The following is a 24,715-nucleotide window of genomic DNA, read 5'->3' on the forward strand; positions in this document are numbered from 1 at the left end:
TCAATTCAATTCAATTCAATTCATGAAGCTTTATTCGGCACATGTAAAATGATCATAAAAGCACAAAGGAAAAAAAAACATAGTAATATCAAATACATCAAAAAAGTTTACAAAGCATATTACAGACATGATTCATTAAAATCACATACTTTTCCTGGCATTAATACAGTAATTTAAAAACGTGGCTGTATACAAACAGATATCGGCCGTTTGCAGATTAAAAATTAAAGTCATTGCCTGCTTAACTGTACGTACATAATATTTTACAAACATCGGTTTTCAAAAAGGCAGTTCGTAAATTCGAGTACAGTTTACAGAACAGTACAAAGTGCTCTGAATAGAGACGCCATCACACATGCATGGCCCAGACGGGTGTTTCTTGAGAGTCGGAAGGGCCACCAGATGATGTGCCATACCGAATCTGGGTCTAGTGAGCACAAACTCATGAGATGGTCTAGTCACCATGGCTAAATACAAAGGAAAACCTTCTACAAAACTATATCTGGTGTAAAGCGCGACAGTGGTCAAGGATCCGTAGGCTAATGCCCGCTTCCTCACCCTAAAGGCCAAAAAATTACTTTTCAATTCAGCTTTGGGTATCCTAGATGCTGCACTTGGATCAAGCAAAAGATTCAAGTTTATCTCGGAAAAACAACCAACAACATATTTTACCCAGGGTATCTTAAGATGTTTGTCCAGTGATAAGCAATCCTCGATTATAGACCTGTTAAAAGACTTTTCAGCCTTAAGCCAAATAGAACGCCAGATCATAAGTGGCCTTAAGGAGACCAGATCAATTAAATAATTTATATCTAATTCTCTGTGGATTAACTCAGTTAGAGCGGAAGTTGGTAGAGACAGGAGCTTTTTTAAGAAAGAATTTTCCTCTATTTGCAAATTATAGTCGCATCTGTGGCCCCATACACCCGCCCCATATAATGCGATGGAAACACATCTTGCTTGATAGATCTTAAGCATATCCCTGGTTCGTCGGTTCCCAACCTTAGCAGCAAATCTAAAAACTCCGTGGGCATTTTTGGCCATTTTATTCCGGATATTATTAAATTCTTTGGTCCATTTCCTGTCTTTAGAGAAGGTAATACCAAGGTAACAGAATTTGTCTACCTGCTGCACCTTTTCACTATCAATAAAGAAGGCATTTAAAAATTTATGTTTTACCCCGCAGGTCATAGTGTGTGTTTTTGCCTTGTTGATAACTAGTTTTCTATCCCTAATAAAGGAAGAAAAACTGTCAATCAAGCGCTGTAGTCCCAAGGGGGTTCTAGAAAGTAGAACAGCGTCATCGGCGTATAATAACACCGGTACAGGGACGCCTTTGATCTGGGGGTCATCTGCATTAATCTTTTTCAGAATGGCATCGATTCCATTAAGAAATAGTATAAAAAGGAGGGGGGCCAATACACAGCCCTGCCTAATCCCTCTTTTAACACTAAATTTAGGGGTGCATTCACCTTTTGTACCGAAGCGCACACGTTTGTAGGTTCCCATACAACCAGGCTAGAAAGAAAATTATGCCCTCAGGAGCTCCTAGCTGTAGCAAGGTTGGCCATAAGATAGAGTGGTCTACCATGCCAACGGCACTACTTAGGTCAGCAAAGCAGAGGTAAAGTGAACCAGGTTTTGCTTCAGTATATTTCCCGATCAGTAAATCAAGATTGATGCACCGATCGAGTGTACCCCTGCCCTTCCTAAAGCCATACTGGCTATCAGCCAGAATGCCCTCTCGCTCGACCCATTCCTCTAACCTGACAAGCATGACTCTACTCATGATCTTAACTGAGAAGTCAAGAAGAGAAATGGGTCGATAATTCTTCACATCTGACCTACTGCCCTTTTTATGAATCGGGACAATAATAGATTCTCCCCAGGTTTTGGGGGCCTCAGTACACGCAGCTGCATGAAAGACATTAGCCAGAAGAGGTCCCCATATCTCAGGTGCTGCCTTATATACATCAATCGGCACCCCGTCAGGACCCTCGGCTTTGCCCCCCCTTACTTGCATGTATGCCAAGTTCGACCTCACCAACTGTCATATTCAACGGTAAAACAATCCACCTGCCAGGGTCGATATCTACACTTCCATTAGTATTAAAGATGTTAGAAAAGTGAGCGACCCACCCTTCACTCAGGACATTGGAGGTCAACTCTGGAATCTTTTCGTCTTTAAGGAAAGGAGAACTGACCGTGGCCCAAAACAGAGTACTATTGGATAACTCCGCTGCTTGATTAAGGGAGTCCTAGGCCTGCTACTGTAACTCACTCTTCCTCTGTTTCAGTGCAAGCTTATAATCCACTCTTACGGCCACATGCATCCAAGTTAGCATTTGCGATTTCTTAATTGCGAAAATTAAGGAAACGCAATTAAGAAATCGCAAATGGCTATGCATCAAAAAATCACATTTTTTTTTGTGATTTCTAAAAATTTCTTAATTGCGATTCACAATTTGCGAATTGCAATTAAGGAATCCCTTCCCATCGATTCCTATGGGCCAAGAGGCCCATAGGAATGAATAGGAAGGCATTCACAAATTGCGATTCGCATTTTGCGAATCGCAATTTGTGAATGCATTTTCAAGGGTGCAGAGGGGGGTCCAAAGGACCCCCCCTGCACCCCTGAAATGTAACTTTAAGTGCAAGTTTCACACACACATGTCCCAAGGACATGTGTTTGTGTAACATGAAACTTTCAAAAATGCATTTTTGTGCATTTTTGAAAGTTTTCGCAAATTAGCATGAAGGCCAACTTCATGCTAATTTACCCCTTCTTATTTGCGAATTCGCAAATTAACAATGTTCATGCATTGCATTTAAGAAATCTCAAATTGCGATTTCGTAAATGCAATCGCAATTTTAGAAATCGCAACATGGTTGCGATTCCTAAAATTGCGAAAAGCATGATGCATCCCAAATTTGAGAATTGCATTCGCAGACGGCCGAAAATTGCGATTCGCACCGTTTGCGAATGCAATTCTCAATGATGCATGTGGGCATTAGTTTGGTAATGGAAGTTGTGCCCCTGGGATTTTTTGCAAGCGCCTGTTTAAGTTTAGTTAATGAGGTAGTGCATAAGTGATCGAACCAACCTGGTCCGTTTCTACGCTATCCGCTATTATGTTTAGTGAACCTGGCATCGATAGAATTATTAATATCAAGAAAGGAGATTAAAACCTTCTCATGATCAGCGCTATTTTCAAGGATGAAGATAATATCTACCAAACTATCCTTCACTATAGAACTGATTAAGTCGTGGGCCTTATGCCCTGCCCATCTTAATCTGACTCCATTGGGTCTGTGTGGCTCTACATTAGTGATTTTAGTTCCTACTTTAACCGAGCTACCACCCCAAAAGATAGTATCCACGATGATATTATTAAGATCGCTTAATATCGTTACTTCAATTCTGGGGGGAGCACAACGCAAAATTATATCGGAAGAAACTATCACATGGTCAATAACAGAGCTAGAATGCCGGTTTTTAAAAGTCGGAATGATTTGGCCATTTACATCTTTCGAGTGGTCCAAAATTTCCAGGTCATAACAGCCCATGAATTTGTGTAGTGCATCCCCATAGCTGGTATGTCCAAAATGCAAATCATCCCACCCGGTATTATTTGTGACCCCACAGACCTTTTGTGTTGACAATTCACATAATGTGATATTACAATCACCTACCCAAATAAAATCAAATGTAACATTCCTTGCTAGACATACATTTTCAATGGCACTAGCCAGGTCGGTTACTACTGTCACCCTAGTATTATCAAAGATGTTATTATAGTAATTTAACAGTAGAATATTACGACCTTTGTCCTCAAGGAGCCAAAGAATCTGAACATGATCTCCCACAGTTATATACTTTTTTATTACTATTGGACGAAGAATTGATACTAATATCAGCAAACCACCTTTCGCTCTCCCTGGTCCAGTACCCTACGCTGGCAAATTATAGGAAACAAATCCCTCATAACTGACATCTTCCCTGCACCATGTTTCTTGGAAACTGAGAATATCATAGGTGTTAATGAGGTTCGACCGGCCTAGAACATTCCCCTTAGATTTTAATCCTGCAGCGTTCCAACTGACAATGGTAATCCCTCCACCCCTTATTCCTGTGCCATCTGACATCAAAAGACCGTTAATACCATCTCCCTCATTTTGGTTTCCATGGCTCTGAGCCCCACACTCAGTAATCAGACTTAGGTCGGCCACCACATTTAAATCCGGTGCTATGATATTGTCAAATGTCTTATATAACTGAACACTTTGGATCTCACAGAATTTGGACTGACCATCCAGGGCAAGTCAGTCATTTGCATCCAAGGAGCTTAGAGCATGCAATCGGTTTTGAATCTGGATATCAAAGTGTGGCCTATGAGAAGGATAGAGCTTGGTACTTTTATTGTCAAGTGGGACTTTGTTAAGGTGGCTATAAAAAAAGGCAAGTGAGCGCACGCACACACTATTATCAGGAGTCGGTAGGGAGGCTGCTCTAAGCAAAACAGTGGCGGCGTGTTGTGGGTGCTTAAAATTAACGATAACACAGTCGCCCCTGCAATTCTTCCTAGAGTTTCCTATCCAGTTAACCCTTCTAGTAGTCAATACCTGATCAGAATAAGTAGTTCGAAACCCACATTGTCTATGCAGCCAAGAAACAGTTTTATTTTTTAACGATTCATGAGATTCCTGCTGGCTCTGGCTCATATGGGTTTCAATGGGTGGTACATTAGTTAAAACCACCACATATGGTGCACAATCAGGGGGGAGGTTAATAGAGCGCCTTCTCTTCCCTTCAGTCCATCCCACTTTAATCTCATCTGGTTTTACAGCCTGCTTGTCCAAACAGGCCGTAAAAGAGGCGTTCTGTGTAGCTATCTCGTTGACGCATGACCCCCCCTCAGATGGAGCAGCTTTACTAACACTAACACTAGTGCTTACTGCTGGAACCTTAGAACTTCTCACTGAGGCATTACTAACACTAACACTAGTGCTCTCAGCTGGGGCCTTAGAGCTTCTCTCAGAGGCCATATGGGTGTCCAAAAGGCCCCCTAATCTTATAATCTCAGCAGAAATCTGGTCAAGTTTAGCCACTAGGGGTTTAATAATCCCTTCTATCTTAGAATCAATGACACTAACCAAGAGGTTAAATTGCCCGATGTCAATTGTAACTGAGCCGTCTTTAACAGTAGACTCCCCATCCTCAGCAATATTTTTAGGAGGGGTAACTGCTCTTTTTTTAGTGTTACAGGTTCCCCCTCGTTTAATTTGAACTTTCCTGCATGGTCTAACCACTCTAGGGTCAGGGGCCGGGGAACACTGTACCGAGGTATCAGGGGAGTCGTCCAGCACAGCTTGATTGGACACCAGTTGCTCTGGCACTTCTTTGTCGATAACATCAGGATTATTGAGACCACTACTATCATCTAGTGCTGGTGAGGCTAATAAGACTGGCAGGGTGGGAGACAAGGGGGGACTGCCTAAACCTAAAGATAATCGCCTATCATTATTAATTTTGCTGACCCCGGACTGCCACAGACTGTCCCACCCTTGTCCCGTGCTTCTCCTGGGTGCTCCCGCGCGCGACTCGTGGGGCGAAAGGTGTTCCCTGCTGATAAGGCGCCTCCTGGCGCATGTGTGGCGTCAGTTCCGCCGCGTCGAGCCCCGGGGCAGCTGGGTGATGTAGTTCCCCAGCTGCGTGTGGCACCGGGTGGATGGCGGTGGATGTTGAAGCTGTTCCCCTCACGGCAATTGTCAGGAGGTGGGTGCGCTGCTAAGCAAAGCCGTTCCCCTCACGGCTGGAGTGTAGCTTGATTTGCGTGGCCCCCTTACTGTACTCACCAAATAAAGCAGGGCAGTAAGTAGTAGCTAACCAACACCGAAAACGGTCACAAGTTTAAGAAACTGCATCAGCAAGCAATATTTTCAAATATTTGCACTGCCTTTCCATCTCCCAAACTGCACAATGCATTTTACAGAATGCCTCTGACCTTGAGTGTCTTTCAGTAGTGTTTTCTTTTTCTCAGATTTGCTGATAGATTACACTGTGCCTTGCAGAGAAGGAAGTTAATATTTCAATGTACAACTTTAAAGTCCTCCATTACTGTTACAAACACAGCAAATTCCTAGGATGAAACCTAAAAAGGGCATTTGACTTGAGTGCTTTCAGTAGTGTTTTCTTTTACTTAGATTTGCTGAGAGAAGGAAGTTAATCTCTCAGTGCACCACAACGTTTAAGTCCTCCATTAGTGTTAAAAATGCAGCAGATTCCTAGGGCGAAAACTAAAAGACCAAGAAGAATCCCCTTTCCAGTAGTGTACTCTTCAAATATTATTCTCGACAAAATCTGAAATGCAGTTAGAGTTCCTCAACCTTTTATGAATTAAAGAAATGTGAAATGTAACCAAATAGATTATAGATGGATTACTATGGAAAGCAAGATTGCTGAAGCTGATAATGGTTTAGCGATAGTCAGAATATGACTATCAATAGACCCAAAATGGAGAATGCTATTCTGTTACTGCAAAACTGCACAATGGATTTGTAAAATAGAAAAAGATATAACGACCTCAAACCATATGTTCTTCCTGAGGGTACGGCACGTACACATATTCTGGCGTTTTCTTGAAAAATAAATTCCTAATTTGGTGGGTCTACCTTCTTCACCTGAGTTACATAGTCAGAGAGCTCACAGACTTGGCAAATAGAATATCATAGCTTCTAGGAAAAACAAACCCAGAGCAAAATAATGCTATTTATGGAATATACTTCCTTGTTAGAAACCCTTAAAGCAGCAAAAGAAAGAAAAAAAAACAATTTAAGTGGTCAGGTCATAACTTAGTAATCTCTCAATATCTATCTAATGCTACCAATGCTAGAACAACATAATTTTATCATTCGGATCATTTTTTAGGCAGCTAAATATGTGCTATGGCCTTCTTCACCTAAGTACTTTCATGCTGGCATATAATGGAGGCAACCTATTGTTTGAAGATCCAGCAAAGCTAAGAGACCATCTAAGTCATCTAAATGTGGAAGCATGAGGGAAACACTGCAGGCAAAGAGCACCTGATTGTGTATTTATGATGATATTTTATGGCTTATCCACACAATCCATATTCTGGTCTCAATTCAGGCATCTGTGTCCAGAGTTGCTTTTCTTTGCTGTCCTTCTGTACTTTTAACTTCCAATGTTTTATTTTTTATCTTTTCTTCTACTACCTATCATCTCTTTGAAAAGTTTATTTAATACTGCTGGTTGTCTTACACAAAGATCTACTAATATTTTAGTTTACTGCTATATTCCATGTTTAGATTTCTCTGATCCTTCCTAATGCGTAATATTACCTCAAATTGCAGGAAGGGATTGAGCAGTCTCATAAAAAGACAAAAAGTCCCTACTCTTGCCAAATTAAATATATTCATAACTTTACTACAAAGAACTGGTTGTAATATTGATCAATCTTTAAGCCGAGAAAGAATGGGGTAGTACTGTTAACATATCTTCTGCTTTTTCCTGGTCACATAGGCATTTCAGTACTTTGCCATAAAGCTGTTAATGTTGAATAAGTGCCTTCAAGCCACATAATAATGGTTGATGGACACTTTTGAAAATTCATGTTAAAAATTTACTTTTAACACCACAGAAATGTTAAGGCCCTATCATAACCCATATTTTTTTAATAAAAAAAATAACTGTTTGTAATAATGGCATTTTATAGCAGCTTGAGGTTACAAGAAAACTCATGGGTCTAGATTTAGAGTTTGATGGATGGGATACTCCATCTCAAATGTGATGGATATCTGGTACGCGATATTACAAGTGCATCATATCCTATGACACTTCTCACATGGCAAACCGTACATCTCTCACGTTTGGCACTGAGTATCCTATCCACCAAATTCAAATTCAGCTTCATGACTCCTTGCTTGAATGAAATTCTAAATGTAAATTTATTCCAGATAAAACCTATAAAACTTTCAAATCAGCAATTGATTCTTGATGTTTAAATGATATATAGAGAATATACAATGCAGATTGTAAGGAATGTTCTTTTTCTCTCCTCTCAATCAATCTCAAAGTGGAATTTATTATAATTTTGCCTAACAACCTTCTATTTCTAGCATACTCCGATCTAAAATTGGTAGCATAGGTTTATTAGACCAAGATCTGTAGTTAGCTCCTTTAATTCTTTAGTTGTTTGAAACTAAACAATAGATGGGGATTAATTAATTAATTGCTAACAGATATAACTTTTTATTTGGAATTCCTTTCTTTTTCATTGTGTACTCCTTATCATACCTCTTTGTTAAATAATTGAGACACACATAACATTGCTCTTAGTTCTTTATTATTTCTACTACACCAAAATGCAAATATTCCACTAATATGAATATATTAATTTATTACATCAAATTAATTAATTAAAATGTGCTCATTATACTAGTATGCCTATAGCCATGTTGCCTCAATTAGACAGAGATAAAAAAAAGTGTCATAAAATTATAATAATGCATGTATTTTATTATTGAAAGGTAAATCAAAATACTATGGTGGTTAGAAAAAAGCAGGTAAAGTATTGACTAATTATTTGAAAGTTAAAAGTGCAGAAATTATTTAAAAGTCTTAAAAAATATATTTTTATTGATTTTACTTAGACCAAAAGTCTGTGCACATTGATTTACAGCTTTAAGAATCAGTTGGCAGAGTCAAGGTAAGTATGCAACACATTCATTGCTGAGGGGCACGAGCAATAACCTGGATATAAATAAAGGATACAAGCAAACACATTATTATGTAAATGTGATTGCTTTTATGCTTAAGGGAATAAAATGGGGAACTAGTGTAGGCAGGCAAAATATCAACCTTTTCAAAAGAACCAGGCCCAACATAGCCTCCCATCTCACGCCATCCCTCCTCCCTGACTATCATGAATATGTAATGTGGTTTTTAAAAGGGGATTCATAACCCCCAGGGGTCTCTCATCCAGTCATCAGCGTGTCACTCAGCCAGTGCCAATGGGTCCTTCAACTTAGACAAATAGTGATCCCACTTCTCCATGAGGTTAAACCTCCCATCTCTGGCTCATGTGCCAGCCTGTATTGAGAGCTCCGCCGAGGCCCAACGAACTACATCCGTCTGCCATGCTGCGATTAAGGGGGCAATCACTGCTTTCCATGAGATGGCAATACGATACTTCACAAGTGCCAGACCCTGGAAGCTCATCAATTATTTTGTCTATATTGTTACCATCCCTGTGTTAAGGATGCACAAGCGGGCGCACGGGGTAGTAGTAGTAGTTTAGAAATACAAGAGATCACCATGTGCGGGTAATCCGAGATCACTAGTCATACCCACACCATATGAACAAAGTCCCCCCATACCTTTTGGCACCTGGGACATTGTGTTCTCGGCCCAGGGTACATTTTGCCTATTATATCTGGGGAGAGGTGCGTGTGATGCAGATAGTTGATTTGTGTAAAGTAGAACCGAGCATTCCTGTAATCAATTTCATGCACTCCAGACATCTCTGCCAGACACCGTCCATTAGTTCCATAGAAAATCTGTCTTCCCACCACTCCCCAGGTGTCTGATTGCAGGGATTGGAAGGATTCCGACTCAAAGTTCCATACATAATTGATATCGCTCACCTCAAGCTTGTTGTAGTCAGCATCAGTCCTAGTGGTCCAGTCACCCATGACAGACTTTTTTCGGAGTCCCATATTCTACCAGCCACCTCACAGATAGACAAATATAACAGAAACTGTCTCAGACCCAGGCCGCCCCCTTCTATCAGGTCCTCAAACATGCATTGTCTACCTTCCACCACCACATCACCCCTCTTCGTATACACTGCCGCCATCCAGCCATCTGTCGAGTGAAGCACCATCGGGGTCCTACATGGCGGGGGTTCCCACAAGTGCAAAATGGCTGCATAAGCCACTTTCCTGTGTCAACAGTGTATATATTTTCTCCAACACCATACTGCAACCTTCAACAGAACATTTGGCATTACAGGATAGGAAGAACATGTAAGGAACCACCCCAATAGTGAGTCATATCTGAGATCAAGACTGAGAGCATCTCTTTCAGGACACAATATGTCATGCCGCCAGCGTAATGGCCATTGAATTTGAGCTGCAGCGTAATAAAGCTCTTAATCGGGAGTGCTCAAGCCTCGCCCTTCCAATGCTGGATTAATCATCCTGATAGCTATGCTATGTCTCTTAACACCCCAAATAAGTAAGGCAAGCAGTCCCCATAGCTTCAGAAACAATGGTTTCTTTAGTATCACCGGAAGTACTGCAAAGAAATAAAGGAGTCGCAGAAGAATCAACATCTTTGCCATGGACACTCTACTCATAGGCGACAGTGGTGACTGTGTTCAAAAGGGCAGTGATTGTCGGATCGAAGGGAGCACCTTAAGGAGGTTACCATCTATAAGATATCATTCCAGGTGGTAATTATGAATGTCTAGGAATTTGAAGGTATCATATCCCCACAGCCAGAGTGAGTTTACACCTGGAGAATCCTGTGGCTCGGGTCTTTGCAGCAGCAGGAGAAGGCACGATTTCCCCCAAATGATCTGGAGTCCAGACAACTGTCCGACGTCGTTCAAAGCTGACATGACCGCTGGCAAACTTAATGGGTCTACCTTCAAATAAATCAGGGAATAATTGCATCCATAGAAACTATTTGTGAGTGATCTGCGACCCGTATCAAATCGCTCGCTCCTGTAGTAGACAAGCTAACAGTTCCATGACCAGGGCAAACAACAAGGGAAACAGGGAAAACCCTATCTAGTCCTTCTCTCAGTGGGAAAACTCTCTGAAAATATATCACCATGCGTACCCTGGTCATTAGTGAGTCATAAAGGACCTGAATCAACCTGCTAAACCCTGGGCCAAATCCCAGTCTCTGCAGAACAACCTGTAGGTAATTCCATCCCGGGGTACTGAACGCCTTCTCTATGTCTAAGGAGGCCACCCAGCACAGAGTATATGTTCTGCGTGCCTAGTCCATGATACTATATAAATGATGGATATTTAGGAAAATGTTCCTAACCAGAATAAACTCATTCTGGTCTGGGTGGATCACGGTGTGCACCATCAGGGTCAATGTATTTGCCAGATTCTTCCCCAACACCTTGCAGTCAAGGTTAAGTAGAGAGAGTGGACGATAGGATGCCACCTCGATTGGATCCCTTCTGTAATTCGGAAGAAGAATGATCAGGGCTATTCACATGCTTTTTGATAGGTTATCATTCTCACTGGCCCGTTCATATAAAGCCAATAACTGTTGGGCTAAGCTGACAGGGTATGAGGCATAGAACTCGATAGGGAGGCCATCACTACCAGGTGTCCTTAATGGCTAATGAAACTTCCTCAAGAGTCAGAGGAGCTTCAAATTCTTGCACAAATAGTGGATTTAAAAGCAATGTTCCACGAGGCCGCAGATAACCGAGTATCGCCTCCTGGGTCACACCCGGCGGAGCCCTGTATAATTACTTGTAGTAACTTCCAAATGACTTATTGATGTCAAACTGAGAGTTCACTATGGTGCCTGCGCTTTATTGGATATATTTGATAGGAGTGCATGGACATTCTGATTTCAGCAGACATGCCAGCAAAATGCTGGCCTTGTCTCGCAATCCATGCTGTCATTTGGAGGATTCCTTGAAATCGAAGTTGGCCAAGTGCCCCAACAGGTCCCTGTAGTCGGTCCTAATACCCTCTAATACTAGATATGTGGCGGGTATGGACATCCAGTCCCTCTCGGCTGATCTCAATCTATCCTTTAGGGCCCTCCTTATGCTGTGCTGCGTGGTCATACACATGCCCTTCAACACCACTTGAAAGCGTCCCATTCAATCATTCCATCCAATGCAGAGCCCTCATTCTCTGTAAAATATCTATCTATGCGTTCCCCTTTGGTTGTCCAGAATGCCATGTCTGCTAGCGCCTGTGGTTGTAGGCACCAGGTGGGAACGGCTGGGTATGGTCTTACCCAATGAAAGGTCACTATCAAGGGACAGTTGTCACACAGTGTTCATCCCAAGTATTCCACTTGTCTGCATTTATTCACTAGTGTCCCATTACTGTACACCAGGTATATCCTCGTGTGGAGGGCATGTAGTGCAGAATAATGGGAATATTCCTGCTGACGCAGATAGAGCATGTGCCAAACATCTAACACCAGTATATTATGAGCCTATTACTGCAGTTGTTTAGTGGCGTAGTGTGATTGTGCAACCAGGAGAGGAGGGAGGGGTTTGTCCAGCTCTTCTAAGTCTGGAACACAATTAAAATCTCCACAGCAGAACATGGGGAAATATGCCTAGTGGAAAAGAGCAGGTGTCAATGAGACTAAAAAAAGGAGTTGGCCCACATTAGGAGCAGAGAGTACTACAATTGTGAGAGGGCCTCCATCCAGCATTCCCTCATTAATAGCCTACTGGACCTTTGGGTCAATTAAGGTTCAGTCGGGGACAAACGGGACATCCAGGGCTTTCGATAATAGAACCCGCCCTAGCATAGGCAGAGTAAGTGATGCCCAGTACGAGGCCCCGCCAGCGTTTATGCAATTTCGGGAGCCCTCCTTCCGTTAAGTGTGTCGCCTGAAGGCAGGCAAATTGAATGTTATGCCATTACAAGAATGGATCTTGTCATTTTCTATAGGTGCTCCTGCCCCTCCCATTCCATGTGAGTAGGTTATATTCATGTGTGGTCATGTATTATGTGTGTGGTAATAAATCCCTTCTGTAATCTATATGATGAGGAGAAGGTGCCGTAGCAAGCAGGTCGGACAAAGAAAGAAACGTACCAATCAACAAAGAAGAAAAAAGCATTAATAACAATCCCCAACAAACCCCTGAACCCAGGCCATGCCCTCAATGAGTTACATCCAGATACTGCCATCGATAATTGGGCAACTAGTACAAAGTCTACTCGATGGTCAGGGGGTCCATTACAGTCATCACTGAGTATCACAATCTGGTATCCCTTTGACAGTGCAGAAGAAAGAATACCCTTTTCTTCCCTTATTGCAGTATTACATCTCCCACTTCTCAATCTCTTCCCAACCCCTCAAAAGGCCCCAGACATAAAAGAAACATCACCTGAAGGAGATATATGTTCTGCCCTCAGGCACCCTACAATAAGTGTGCAGTCATTGGTGTGAAAGGGGTCCACCTAGCAGTTCCTCTGGTAGGTGGATTTCTTGCATGGCGTTATGTACTGCACTTGTATCTTTATCAGAAGCTCCGCCGTTTGGGCTGGAAAAGGATGCCTGTGTTTCCACAGCCAGCTCCTCCTAATTAAAAGTCTTAAGATTATAGGTGTGTCTCGATATCCAGCAAGAAATATTGAGTGCTTTCTAGCATTATTATAAAACCTTACATATTGAGGAGTTGCTTCCTTCACATTCAAATCTTGATCAGTACTTTAGTAATGTTTTCAGAAAGGATAATGATAATATAGACTTTGAAGAATTGGAAAAACATATTTTTGGAAGAGGTTAAAAAAGCAATAACCTCCTTAAAGAAATGTAAAGCACTTGAGCCAGAAAGTTTATCTATCATTTTTTCTCTTAGCTCTCAAATTGTTAGAAGAATGTAACTTTTTGTCTATGTAGTTCAAAAGCCTGTGAACCTTTTGTGAGGTTTAATCACACTAATTCTTAAACTTGAGAAGTACCATATATCTGTAAAGATTATGCACCCACTTGTTTAATGAATAGTGCCTTAACATTTGCACAAATATTTTAGCAAATATGTTAGACACTTTTATTCCTACCCTTGTCAAATTAGATCAGTTTGGATGTGTTAAAAGTGTACTCCTCAGCTAATTCTAGAATATTTATGAATGTGAAATGGAAACATCTTATCTTGATATTGCTTTATGAGCTGTGCTGTTAGATATCAAAGGAGCTTTTAATAGGCATAGCTAACGATGTATAGTCATATCTTTACTTGGTTTAGTTCAAAATTTACAAACAAGATTAAACTATTACATTCTTATCCTAAAGCTTGTGTTTTTATAAATTGTATGGTATCACCCTATTTTGCAGCATGGAAGGGGGCAGGGATACCAACTGTCTCCTTTCATATTTATTTTACATTTGGAACACATTACAATTAATCATTTCATCAAAGGTTTGAAGGTTGGTAGTGAAGTGGTAAAATGTTCAGCTTACTCCAATGATATGTCCAGTCCACAATCATCTTTACAATCTTTTCTTAATGAGATTAATTTATATTTCAATGTTTCTGGGTATAAACAGGTTATAAACTCATCTCAAACAAGTCTGGGGGTCTCCCATTTTAAGTATAGTTTGAAACGTATGTAAGATTCTGAATTATTATGACGTTCAAATAAAATAAAACACTTTGGTGCATGGTTTGCCACGGATATTAAATCTGCTACAAATATTAAATTATCAGTCCTTAAAGAAAAAATTATATCTCTTATGAACCCTTGTTCTCCAGTCTATCTATGGTGTTGGGTGAGGTTGCATTCAATTCAGTTGTGTTCAATATAAATATGTTTGTTCTAACACATTAGCTAACTTACCTTGCCTGGTAAATTATCCTTCTTCTATGCTTATGTCTTTAATGTTTTGGACAAGTTGTTATCTAAATTTTAAAATCCAGCAAAAACAAGGCTCTTCTCATTCCATCTATATGGTACAATAATTGCATGAATATACATTGAAGGGATTTTCTTGTGATCTGGAATGACAGAAGTATATTCATAGCATCCCACCTGTTTTATGATAATACTATCTTAACTTTTTCTGAGTTACAAATCCTTTTTATTTTACTAAATTATTTTTATTATTGATATCCAGCTTTAACTAATAGTATATCTGATACACTACTCTCCTCAGAGGCTTTAGGAACTAATGTATATAATAATCACAATAATGTTACTAATGTTTATGAATCACTATGATTAAGAACTGTAGTTACTTATAGACAGTGCCACTATGTTTCTGCAGCTGCAGCATGTTCTGTATAATTATAGGTTTGCCACATTTGCCTCAATATTCATTATCTGCTTTATAATCTGCAGATTGTAACAAAAAAGTAGTTTTTTGCTGAAACTGAGCTAAAATGTCTAAAACGGGGTAACACTTGATTTCGCTCAGTGGAAGGCCCTTAGCAAAAGTTGACTGGTCATCTTTCAATTGCCTGTTGCAGTATTCTTGTATTAAACGGGTTCTAATAAGATGCAATCTTTGCCTGGATAGTGTTACTATGTGCATAAATATCAACATGATAAAGTAATCACAGAATGTGCCACATAAAACTGCATACTTTGCCTTTTTTTGCTGTACAGTTAAGCCAAACCTGCTGCATTAGTTGGTCCTTACCTACCACACAATTCCAGTTGCTTTCCTTATAGAGAATTGCAAAAAACTCAGTATCCCAAACTTAAATTGATTGCAGATTCTTGATGGGAACTATATCTGCATATTATATAGTCAACACATTTAGGGAATAGTATTTGTCTAAATTGTTTAATACTTCTGTAACATCTAATATGACTCATACTTTGTATTTCATCTTTAACATACTACTTTTTACTCAGAATGAATTCTCAAACTCTCATAATACTCTGTGTTGCTCATGTAATTCTTCTGATGGTAATACATTTTGGGAACTGGTTTGGTGTCAACTAAATGAGATATTATATTTATAGCTACCCATAACCTCAATAATACCAATCTTATTGAACACATTTATTAATATATTGTTTTTCCCTTTATGAAAGGCTTATTGCCTTATTTATGCTTTTTTGCCTTCTTGCCATATTATTATAAACTGTATATGCTATTTATCACAGACCTTCAGTATTTAGAACTTCTCCTTAATCATATTCTTTCTTTCTGTCATTCATTTCATTCTTATTCTGTTCTGTTCTATTTCTCTTAATACAGATTCGAAGACACATTTCCACATCATTGCTTTAAATTGTATTGATTGTTTTTTCTTATTTTCTTAAATATTTATTTCTACATTTGAAAATTCAAAAAACTTCACCCATGCAGTCAATATTGTATCTTGTACTATTTATGTTTAGCATTACTGTAACAAATATATGCATTTATGATACAGCACTTTGTAATTATCGTTCTCTGTATATTAAGTATATTCATATATGCATATTTATGGGCCATTTTTTACATGTCAATATCTCAATCAAAAGGATTACATTAAAATAATCCTTCTATTTAGAAATAAAAAATACTCTGTCATAGTTTGCACATGTTTGCATTTTAAAACCTATAGGTTTCGATACTGTATGTTTGATTTAACTAGTGCCACTCTCTCCTTCTCTTAGTTGGAGCTTCATGTTTTATATGTACCTGAAGATCTTTGGAATTCAAAATTAAACACAGTTTCTAGTGATGTTATCAGTCAATTCATTTCTGCAGGATTTATAAGGTGAGCTGAAGTTTCTGAAATAATGTTGATGAAAAGTGTCATGTTGTATGCACATGGACATAAATATACTTCTAAGTGTTTATAGCAACATAAAACTAATGACAATTTGGCAATTTAAACACAAAATGTTTTTATTTAAGTAGACTCCATGAAGGTAAATAATCTAGAAATATGTGTTTAGTTATGTAAATAGATTCCATTACTCGGCTCTGCAATATGCGACGTCCTTGGGCCAGTCTGAGTGTACTATAAGCTTCTCTTCATAGCAATACAGTGCTGCCAAATGGCTAATCACAGAAAAGAGTACTCCTCAATATCTCCATACTATTGAATTTTATTAGTAGAACAGATATGAGGGACTTTACTGCTCTTTCCTTAAGATCACAAACAACTTATTTTTAATAGCTGTTTTTACGTTAAGGATTTGAATATGTACATTCCATGTGGACTGAAAGGTTGCTGGTGTGGCAGAGAAAGTTCCTCTTCTAAACAGATGGATGATAGTTGCATGATATTGACTACGCCTCCACAGCAGCCAAGCTTTTTTTCTTGAGTAATGTGAGCAACCTCACAGGAAAAAGACTGTGATGCTAATTGCATTGTAATAGTCTGCTATGGTGGAGTCAGTGACATGAATGTGGGAACTGGAACTGTACTGAGAAACTGTGGCGAAATTTCCAGTACTCACATTTCAAATATTCCTGATGTGCTGTCAAAGTGTTGGCAGGGTATGCTCAGACGTGAGTCCCTTGCTCACTTTGCCACTGGAGTCAAGCAAGCCCGGCTGATGACGGCTGTAATGCGAGAAACCGGTCCTGGGAAGCTTGATTCCGTTCCAGGGAAGACATGGCTTGGCAGTTCCGGCTGGACTGTTCCCATGAGGCACAGGGTCAGACTGATTTGCATATGGCCATGTCTGAACTGGAGTGGCGGAGTGAGCTAAAGAACGGTGATGGATTAAACCCAGATCAGTTGACTGGGGGTGAGTGTTTGTATTGTCAACGCTCCGTCCATCTTCACCTTTGGTTTTTCTTTGTTCGCCCTAAGTTGGCAGGGTATGCTCAGTCGTGAGTCCCTTGCTCACTTTGCCACTGGAGTCAAGCAAGCCCAGCTGAAGGCGGCTGTAATGCCAGAAACCGGTCCTGGGAAGCTTGATTCCGGTCCAGGGATGACATGGCTTGGCAGTTCGGGCTGGACTGTTCCCATGAGGCACAGGGTCAGACTGATTTGCATATGGCCATGTGTGAACTGGGGTGGCGGAGTGAGCTAAAGAACATTGATGGATTAAACCCAGATCAGTTGACTGGGGGTGAGTGTTTGTATTGTCAACGCTCCGTCCATCATCACCTTTGGTTTTACTTTGTTCGCCCTAAGTTGGCAGGGTATGCTCAGACATGAGTCCCTTGCTCACTTTGCCACTTGAGTCAAGCAAGCCCGGCTGAAGACGGCTGTAATGCCAGAAACCAGTCCTGGGAAGCTTGATTCCGGTCCAGGGAAGACATGGCTTGGCAGTTCGGGCTGGACTGTTCCCATGAGGCACAGGTTCAGACTGATTTGCATATGGCCATGTTTGAACTGGGGTGGCGGAGTGAGCTAAAGAACGGTGATGGATTAAACCCAGATTTGTTGACTGGGGGTGAGTGTTTGTATTGTCAACGCTCCGTCCATCATCACCTTTGGTTTTTCTTTGTTCGCCCTAAGTTGGCAGGGTATGCTCAGACGTGAGTCCCTTGCTCACTTTGCCACTGGAGTCAAGCAAGCCCGGCTGAAGACGGCTGTAATGCCAGAAACCGGTCCTGGGAAGCTTGATTCCTGTCAAGGGAAGACATGGCTTGGCAGTTCGGGCTGGACTGTTCCCATGAGGCACAGGGTCAGACTGATTTGCATATGGCCATGTCTGAACTAGGGTGGCGGAGTGAGCTAAAGAACGGTGATGGATTAAACCCAGATCAGTTGACTGGGGGTGAGTGTTTGTATTGTCAACGCTCCATCCATCATCCCCTTTGGTTTGTCAGAGTAATCTGTCAAGCACGACTGGGCATGGCTCCGGCTTTCATTACATCAGAGATCGTTCCCTATGTTCCCACTAGGGAACTACGCTCATCTACGCAATCCCTCCTGACAGTCTCTCGTTTCCGGAGGAAGAAATGGGGAGGATCGAAGTTTGCGACCCTTGCACCAGTCCTATGGAATTCCCTGCCTTTAGAGCTTAGATCCATACCTCTCTACCCTCAATTCCGAAAAAAGCTCAAAGCCTATCTATTTGCTAAATCTTTTAACTAGATCACTTGCTGTTTTTGTCTTCTTTTTTATTTAATTTCTGTTACTCCCACCCAAGGGGTCTGTCTGTTGCAGCGCCATGAAACCGCTGGTGAAAGTGTGCTATATAAATATTTTTAAACTCAAACTCAAAGTGTGTCACTGGTTTTGATACAAGACCAAAGTTTACACAAGGCCTTGCATGGGCATGGTCCCACCAAAAATGGTGGTGGGCGGAACATCCTAAATGTGCAGCAAGTCTAAAGTAATTTCAGGTGATGTCTGAGCAGCCACATTTCTCTTTCCAGTGGTCAATTTCCCTCAATTGGCAACACGGCTAAAAGAAGCATTCAAAACGAAGTGGTAAAACCTAAAGGATGACAAATGCACTTCTATTCTCCTCTAGGACTAGAATGCTTTGTTAAGCGCCCAATGCAAAACACATTACAAAACGTGTAAGCACCATGCCAGCAGAAGGATGCTCCTCTCCTACACTAAGTTGTGTACACATTCACTTAAAGGCAAAACCAGGAAAGCAAATCATATGTCTGATAACCATGGTCAAATACCTTATGCAAATTTAACTTCATTTTCACATACCATTCAAGAATACTGCTTTCCTGATTGCTTTAATGCTGTGACTGTTCACCACAAAGCAGAAAAAACTGAAAAGATAGCTCACACGATTTAAAATGGCAGCAGTGTCTTCTCTCTTTGTGGCCTTCATCTTTTGTTTACATACCTGTATGGGGAGCTGTGACCACTCCCATGGTACACAGTCAACATATAGAGTTGTATATATCGACCTACCAAAATATCGTGTCAGAAATTTCGAAGGTATGGAATATCGATGTCAAGAATATCAGTGGACAGAATATCGACCCTAAGGTAAGTAATATCTAAATTATTTATATCGATGTAAGTAATATCGAAGTTACTAATATCGATAGCATATATATCGATGTCACTAATTTCGATGACACTAATATCGATATTTGTATGATTTTTTAGTTTGTTATTATGTATGTGTTATATGTGTTACTTAAGTATTTAAAAAACATAATATTATATGTGTATACATTTTATATATTAATACATTTATTTGTAAGCAAATTATATGTTTTAGTACTGGAGCGGGTAGTGGGTTTATAGGGGAATAGGGTGGGAAATAATTTAATTATGTTTAATTCATTATTAATCAGTAGGAGTTATAAAATAATTTTAATAATTGATAATTAAATTTAATTAATTGGAAATTAATTTTAATTAATTGATAAATATGTTGTGTAGCGGGTTGTGGGTTTAGAGGGGAATAGGGTGGGAAGTAATTTAATTATGTTTAAATAATTATTAATTAGTAGGAGTTATAAGTTAATTTTCATTAATTGCTAATGAATTTTAATTAATTGGAAATTAATTTTAATTAATTGATTAATTGATAAATATGTTTTGTAGCTGGTTGTGGGTTTATAGGGGAATAGGGTGGGAAGTAATTTAATTATGTTTAATTAATTATTAATTAGTAGGAGTTATAAATTAATTTGGAATAATTGCTAATTAATTTTAATTATTTGGTTATTAATTTTAATTAATTGGTAAATAATTTGCCATTAATTCATAAATAGATAAATGTGTTCTGTTGCGGGTAGTGGGTTAATAGGGGAATATGGTGGGAAGTCATTTAAATGTAATTAAGTAATAATGTATTTAAATTAATTGTTTTGTTAATAATATAATTGATAATTAATTATTAATTGGTCATTAAATATTATATATTGGTATTTTTTAAGATTTCATTTGGGCTAAATATATTTTGATAATCATGTCTTTAATTATTATGCATAGGCATTGTGTATGGTTGATATTTATTTAATAGTTTTAAGTTTTTTTTACTATTTTTTTTCTTTATTTATAAGTATGTTATTTTAACACCTACGCTTCTCCAACACTTTCCCTACTGTTGCACTCTCTGGAGTGGGAATAGTAATTTTTACCGCTACGCTATCCAACGCTTTCCCTACTATTGCACTCTCTGGAGTGGGAATAGTAATTTTTAACCGTACGCTATCCTACGCTTTCCCTACTGTTGCAATCTCTGGAGTTGGAATAGTAATTGATACCCCTACGCTATCCAACACTTTCCCTACTGTTGCACTCTCTGGAGTGGGAATAGTAATTTTTACTCCCACGCTATCCAACGCTTTCCCTACTGTTGCACTCTCTGGAGTGGGAATAGTAATTTTTACTCCTATGCTATCCAACGCTTTCCCTACTGTTGCACTCTCTGGAGTGGGAATAGTCAGTTTTACCCCTACGCTATCCAACGCTTTCCCTACTGTTGCACTCTCTGGAGTGGGAATAGTAATTTTTACCCCTACGCTATCCAACGCTTTCCCTACTGTTGCACTCTCTGGAGTGGGAACAGTAATTTTACCCCTACGCTATCCAACCCTTTCCCTACTGTTGCACTCTCTGGAGTGGGAATAGTAAATTGTACCCATACGCTATCCTACGCTTTCCCTACTGTTGCACTCTCTGGAGTTGGAATAGTAATTGTTACCCCTACGCTATCCAACCCTTTCCCTACTGTTGCACTCTCTGGAGTGGGAATAGTAAATTGTACCCCTACGCTATCCAACACTTTCCCTACTGTTGCACTCTCTGGAGTGGGAATAGTAATTTATACTCCTACGCTATCCAAAGCTTTCCCTACTGTTGCACTCTCTGGAGTGGGAATAGTAATTTTTACCCCTATGCTATCCAACGCTTTCCCTACTGTTGCACTCTATGGAGTGGGAATAGTAATTTTTACCCCTACGCTATCCAACCCTTTCCCTACTGTTGCACTCTCTGGAGTTGGAATAGTAATTGTTACCCCTACGCTATCCAACGCTTTTCCTACTGTTGCACTCTCTGGAGTGGGAATAGTAAATTGTACCCCTACGCTGTCCAACGCTTTCCCTACTGTTGCACTGTCTGGAGTGGGAATAGTAATTTATACTCCTACGCTACCCAACGCTTTCTCTACTGTTGCACTCTGTGGAGTGGGAATAGTAATTCATACTCCTACTCTATCCAACGCTTTCCCTACTGTTCTCTCTGGAGTGAGAATAGTAATTCTTACTCCTACGCTATCCAACACTTTCCCTACTGTTGCACTCTCTGGAGTGGGAATAGTAATTTTAACCCCTACGCTATCCAAAGCTTTCCCTACTGTTGCACTCTCTGGAGTGGGAATAGTAATTTTTACCTCTACGCTATCCAAGGCTTTCCCTACTGTTGCACTCTCTGGAGTAGGAATAGTAATTTTTACCCTTACGCAATCCAACGTTTTATATAATTAATTGTAAAAATATTAAAAGTATATTTAATTTTGTATGTTTTTTACATTTTATTTATGTTATTGTTTTATGTTTGTAAATGTATTTGTAATTTAGAATGTATTTTATTAATTTATAAATTAGTTAAAAAAATTACAACTTATTGTTCAGTACATATATATTATATATTTATTGTATATATTTAAATAATGTTTTATTATTATATATGTATTATTTATTAATGTTAAACATTATTAGATACTTTGAACTATGTAGAATTTATTTATTAGTGTTATTTACTATATTTTACATTTATATGTTAAAACAAAACTATATTTTTAACATCGATATTTTTAACATCTATATTATTTTTTTCGATATTTTTAGTACGTACAATGTTGTAGATAGGATGTCGATATTCTTGCCCTCGATATTTTTGACTCGATATTCCTGTAGGTCGATATTTTGGAGGTCAAAATTGTGTCAGTGATTCCACTCCCATACCTTTTAGTAGGAACTGCCCTAAAAAAAAAGAATTTCATTGAATTGATTTTTTATGTTTGAAAGCTTTATTAAGCGCATACAATAGTAAACAACAATAGACATCAGCAAGAAGTAAATAATGCAAGAACAAAATCTGATGCAATGCCATTGCTAATGTCATAACAGAAAAATGAAATAATTTCATGGGAATTTAAGGTTATAAGGGACGAGGAGGAAAGGGGGGGCGAAAAAGGAATGCTACAGTAGAATAATAGTACTATAAAGAGTAGCAGCAATTCCAAATATGAGATGAAATATTCGATCAAAAAGAAAAACAGTATACATATGTAAAAGGTGGTATGAAATAGGAAAATTTCAAAGAAACAAGTAAACGAAGAAGGAGAGAGTAAAAGTCATTCAAGGAGGTTTGAAATTCTCTGAGGTGGTATGGTTGGATAAGGTACGAGCTAATTGATCTAGCTTTGTGGTAAGGGGTAACCAATAAAGGTCCACATTACGTCGTGGTTCACAAGAAGAAGCAAAGGCAACATCAAGTCTATGAAAATGACATAAGGAGTTCCACCAGTGTTGGATTGAATGAGAGTGATTTCCAGTTGGAAGAAAGGTGTTGAAACGTTTGTGCTAGCATGAGATCATAAAGTCCATGTGAATGTGGAAGAAGATCTAAAGAGTCTGATAGACTGCCCAGAAAGAGATGAATGTTTGAACAAGGAAGATAGAGTGTGAAAATGCAAGAAAGATAAGACCATATTTTATTCCAAAAGGAAGATACAGGAGGACAGAGAAAAATAGATGGTAGAGACCAGCATTTAAAGAACCACAGGTCCAGCATTTAGAATCAGAAGAGGGAGAGAACGAGATAGAGAGAGAGGAGAGAGATAAATTCTATGGTATAGAAAAAATAAGGATTGAGTGAGAGAAGCAAAGCGAAAAATCTTCAAAGATCTAGACCAAAGTTTGTCCCAAAGAGTGACAGACCAAGTACAATCAAAATCATGTTCCCAAGAAAGTTCCACTTTGGTTTTAGTACGTTCAGGGTTGGGAGAGGAAAAGAACTTATAAATTAAAGATGCTTTAGGAAGGGTAGAAAGAATAACAAGACAAGGAGATTGAGGAGGTAATGAAGCCACAGAAGGAAGGGAGTAATAACGATCTAGAATTATCTCCAATGAGAATAGTAAATTTATGTAAGAAAACATGAGGACAGCGGAACAAAAGTTGAAATTGACAGAAAGAACGGGGTGAAATACCGTCAAAAAGACGATTGACCCACATAATACCTTTTAATCTCCAAGATGTCCAACAAATGGGTCTGTTGCAAAAGAGGATGAGAAAGTTATACCAAATTGGAGTATTTAGAAAGGATTCCCGCGAAATGTCATGCGAAAAGAGCAAAGGTTTTAAGAGAGAAAAAGTATGTTTAAACAGAGGGAGTGAGGTGGAAGGAGTTTTGGTAGAGAATCCCAATATTTCTTTGAAAGAAAAGGGTAGCAACAAAGTACGTTCAATATCGAGCCAAAGAGGAGAAAAGGAGGAAAGCCAATGGTAAGCTTGTCGTAGAGAAAAAGATTTATGATAGAGACGAAAATCTGGAAAATTAACACCACCATTCGATTTGGATCTACGAAGGGTAACCAAAGAAATTCTAGATTTTTTACCTTTCCAGAGAAATCTGGAAAGAGAAGAATCAATGCGTTTAAAGATAAAGAGCCGGAATATGAATAGGTAACATAGAAAGAATATAAATAAGAATAGGGGCAATCATCATTTTTATAGAGTCAAGTCGACCCCACCAAGAAAGGAAAAGGGGGTTCTATGAGGAAAATAATTTCTCAATTTGGGATAAAACTGCAGACTTATTTAATGTGATAGAGGAAGAAATAGAATTGGAAAACAAAATTCCAAGATATTTGATCTTTGTGCTATTCCAAGCAAAGCCAGTCAAGGAAAACATATGTGGGAGACAACTATTAGTCAGGGGAAGAATTTCCGTTTTGTCGGAATTGATCTTATAGCCCGAGACGGAGGAAAAGTCATCAAATTCGGATAGTAAGGGAGGAAAAGACGATTCCGGGTTGGAGATAAACAGAAGGATATAATCTGCATATGCCAAGAGCTTTAATTGATCAGCACCGTAGGGGAAGCCAAAAATAGACTTATTATTACAAA

At 39.2% G+C, this 24,715-nt stretch overlaps 1 protein-coding gene across 1 annotated transcript in view; it reads left to right on the plus strand.

Annotated features, from left to right (window-relative positions):
* LOC147747514 (spermatogenesis-associated protein 1-like) overlaps positions 1 to 24,715 on the plus strand; it is a 496,200-nt gene that overhangs the window by 82,655 nt on the left and 388,830 nt on the right. Inside the window, exon 2 of the mRNA XM_086953980.1 lies at positions 16,360 to 16,463. Within this exon, the coding sequence (XP_086810106.1) occupies positions 16,360 to 16,463 (104 nt within the window). The remainder of the gene's footprint in view (positions 1 to 16,359; positions 16,464 to 24,715) is intronic.

Source organism: Lissotriton vulgaris, chromosome 1_1, assembly GCF_964263255.1.
Source record: "Lissotriton vulgaris chromosome 1_1, aLisVul1.2, whole genome shotgun sequence".
Classification (NCBI taxonomy): Eukaryota; Metazoa; Chordata; class Amphibia; order Caudata; family Salamandridae; genus Lissotriton; species Lissotriton vulgaris.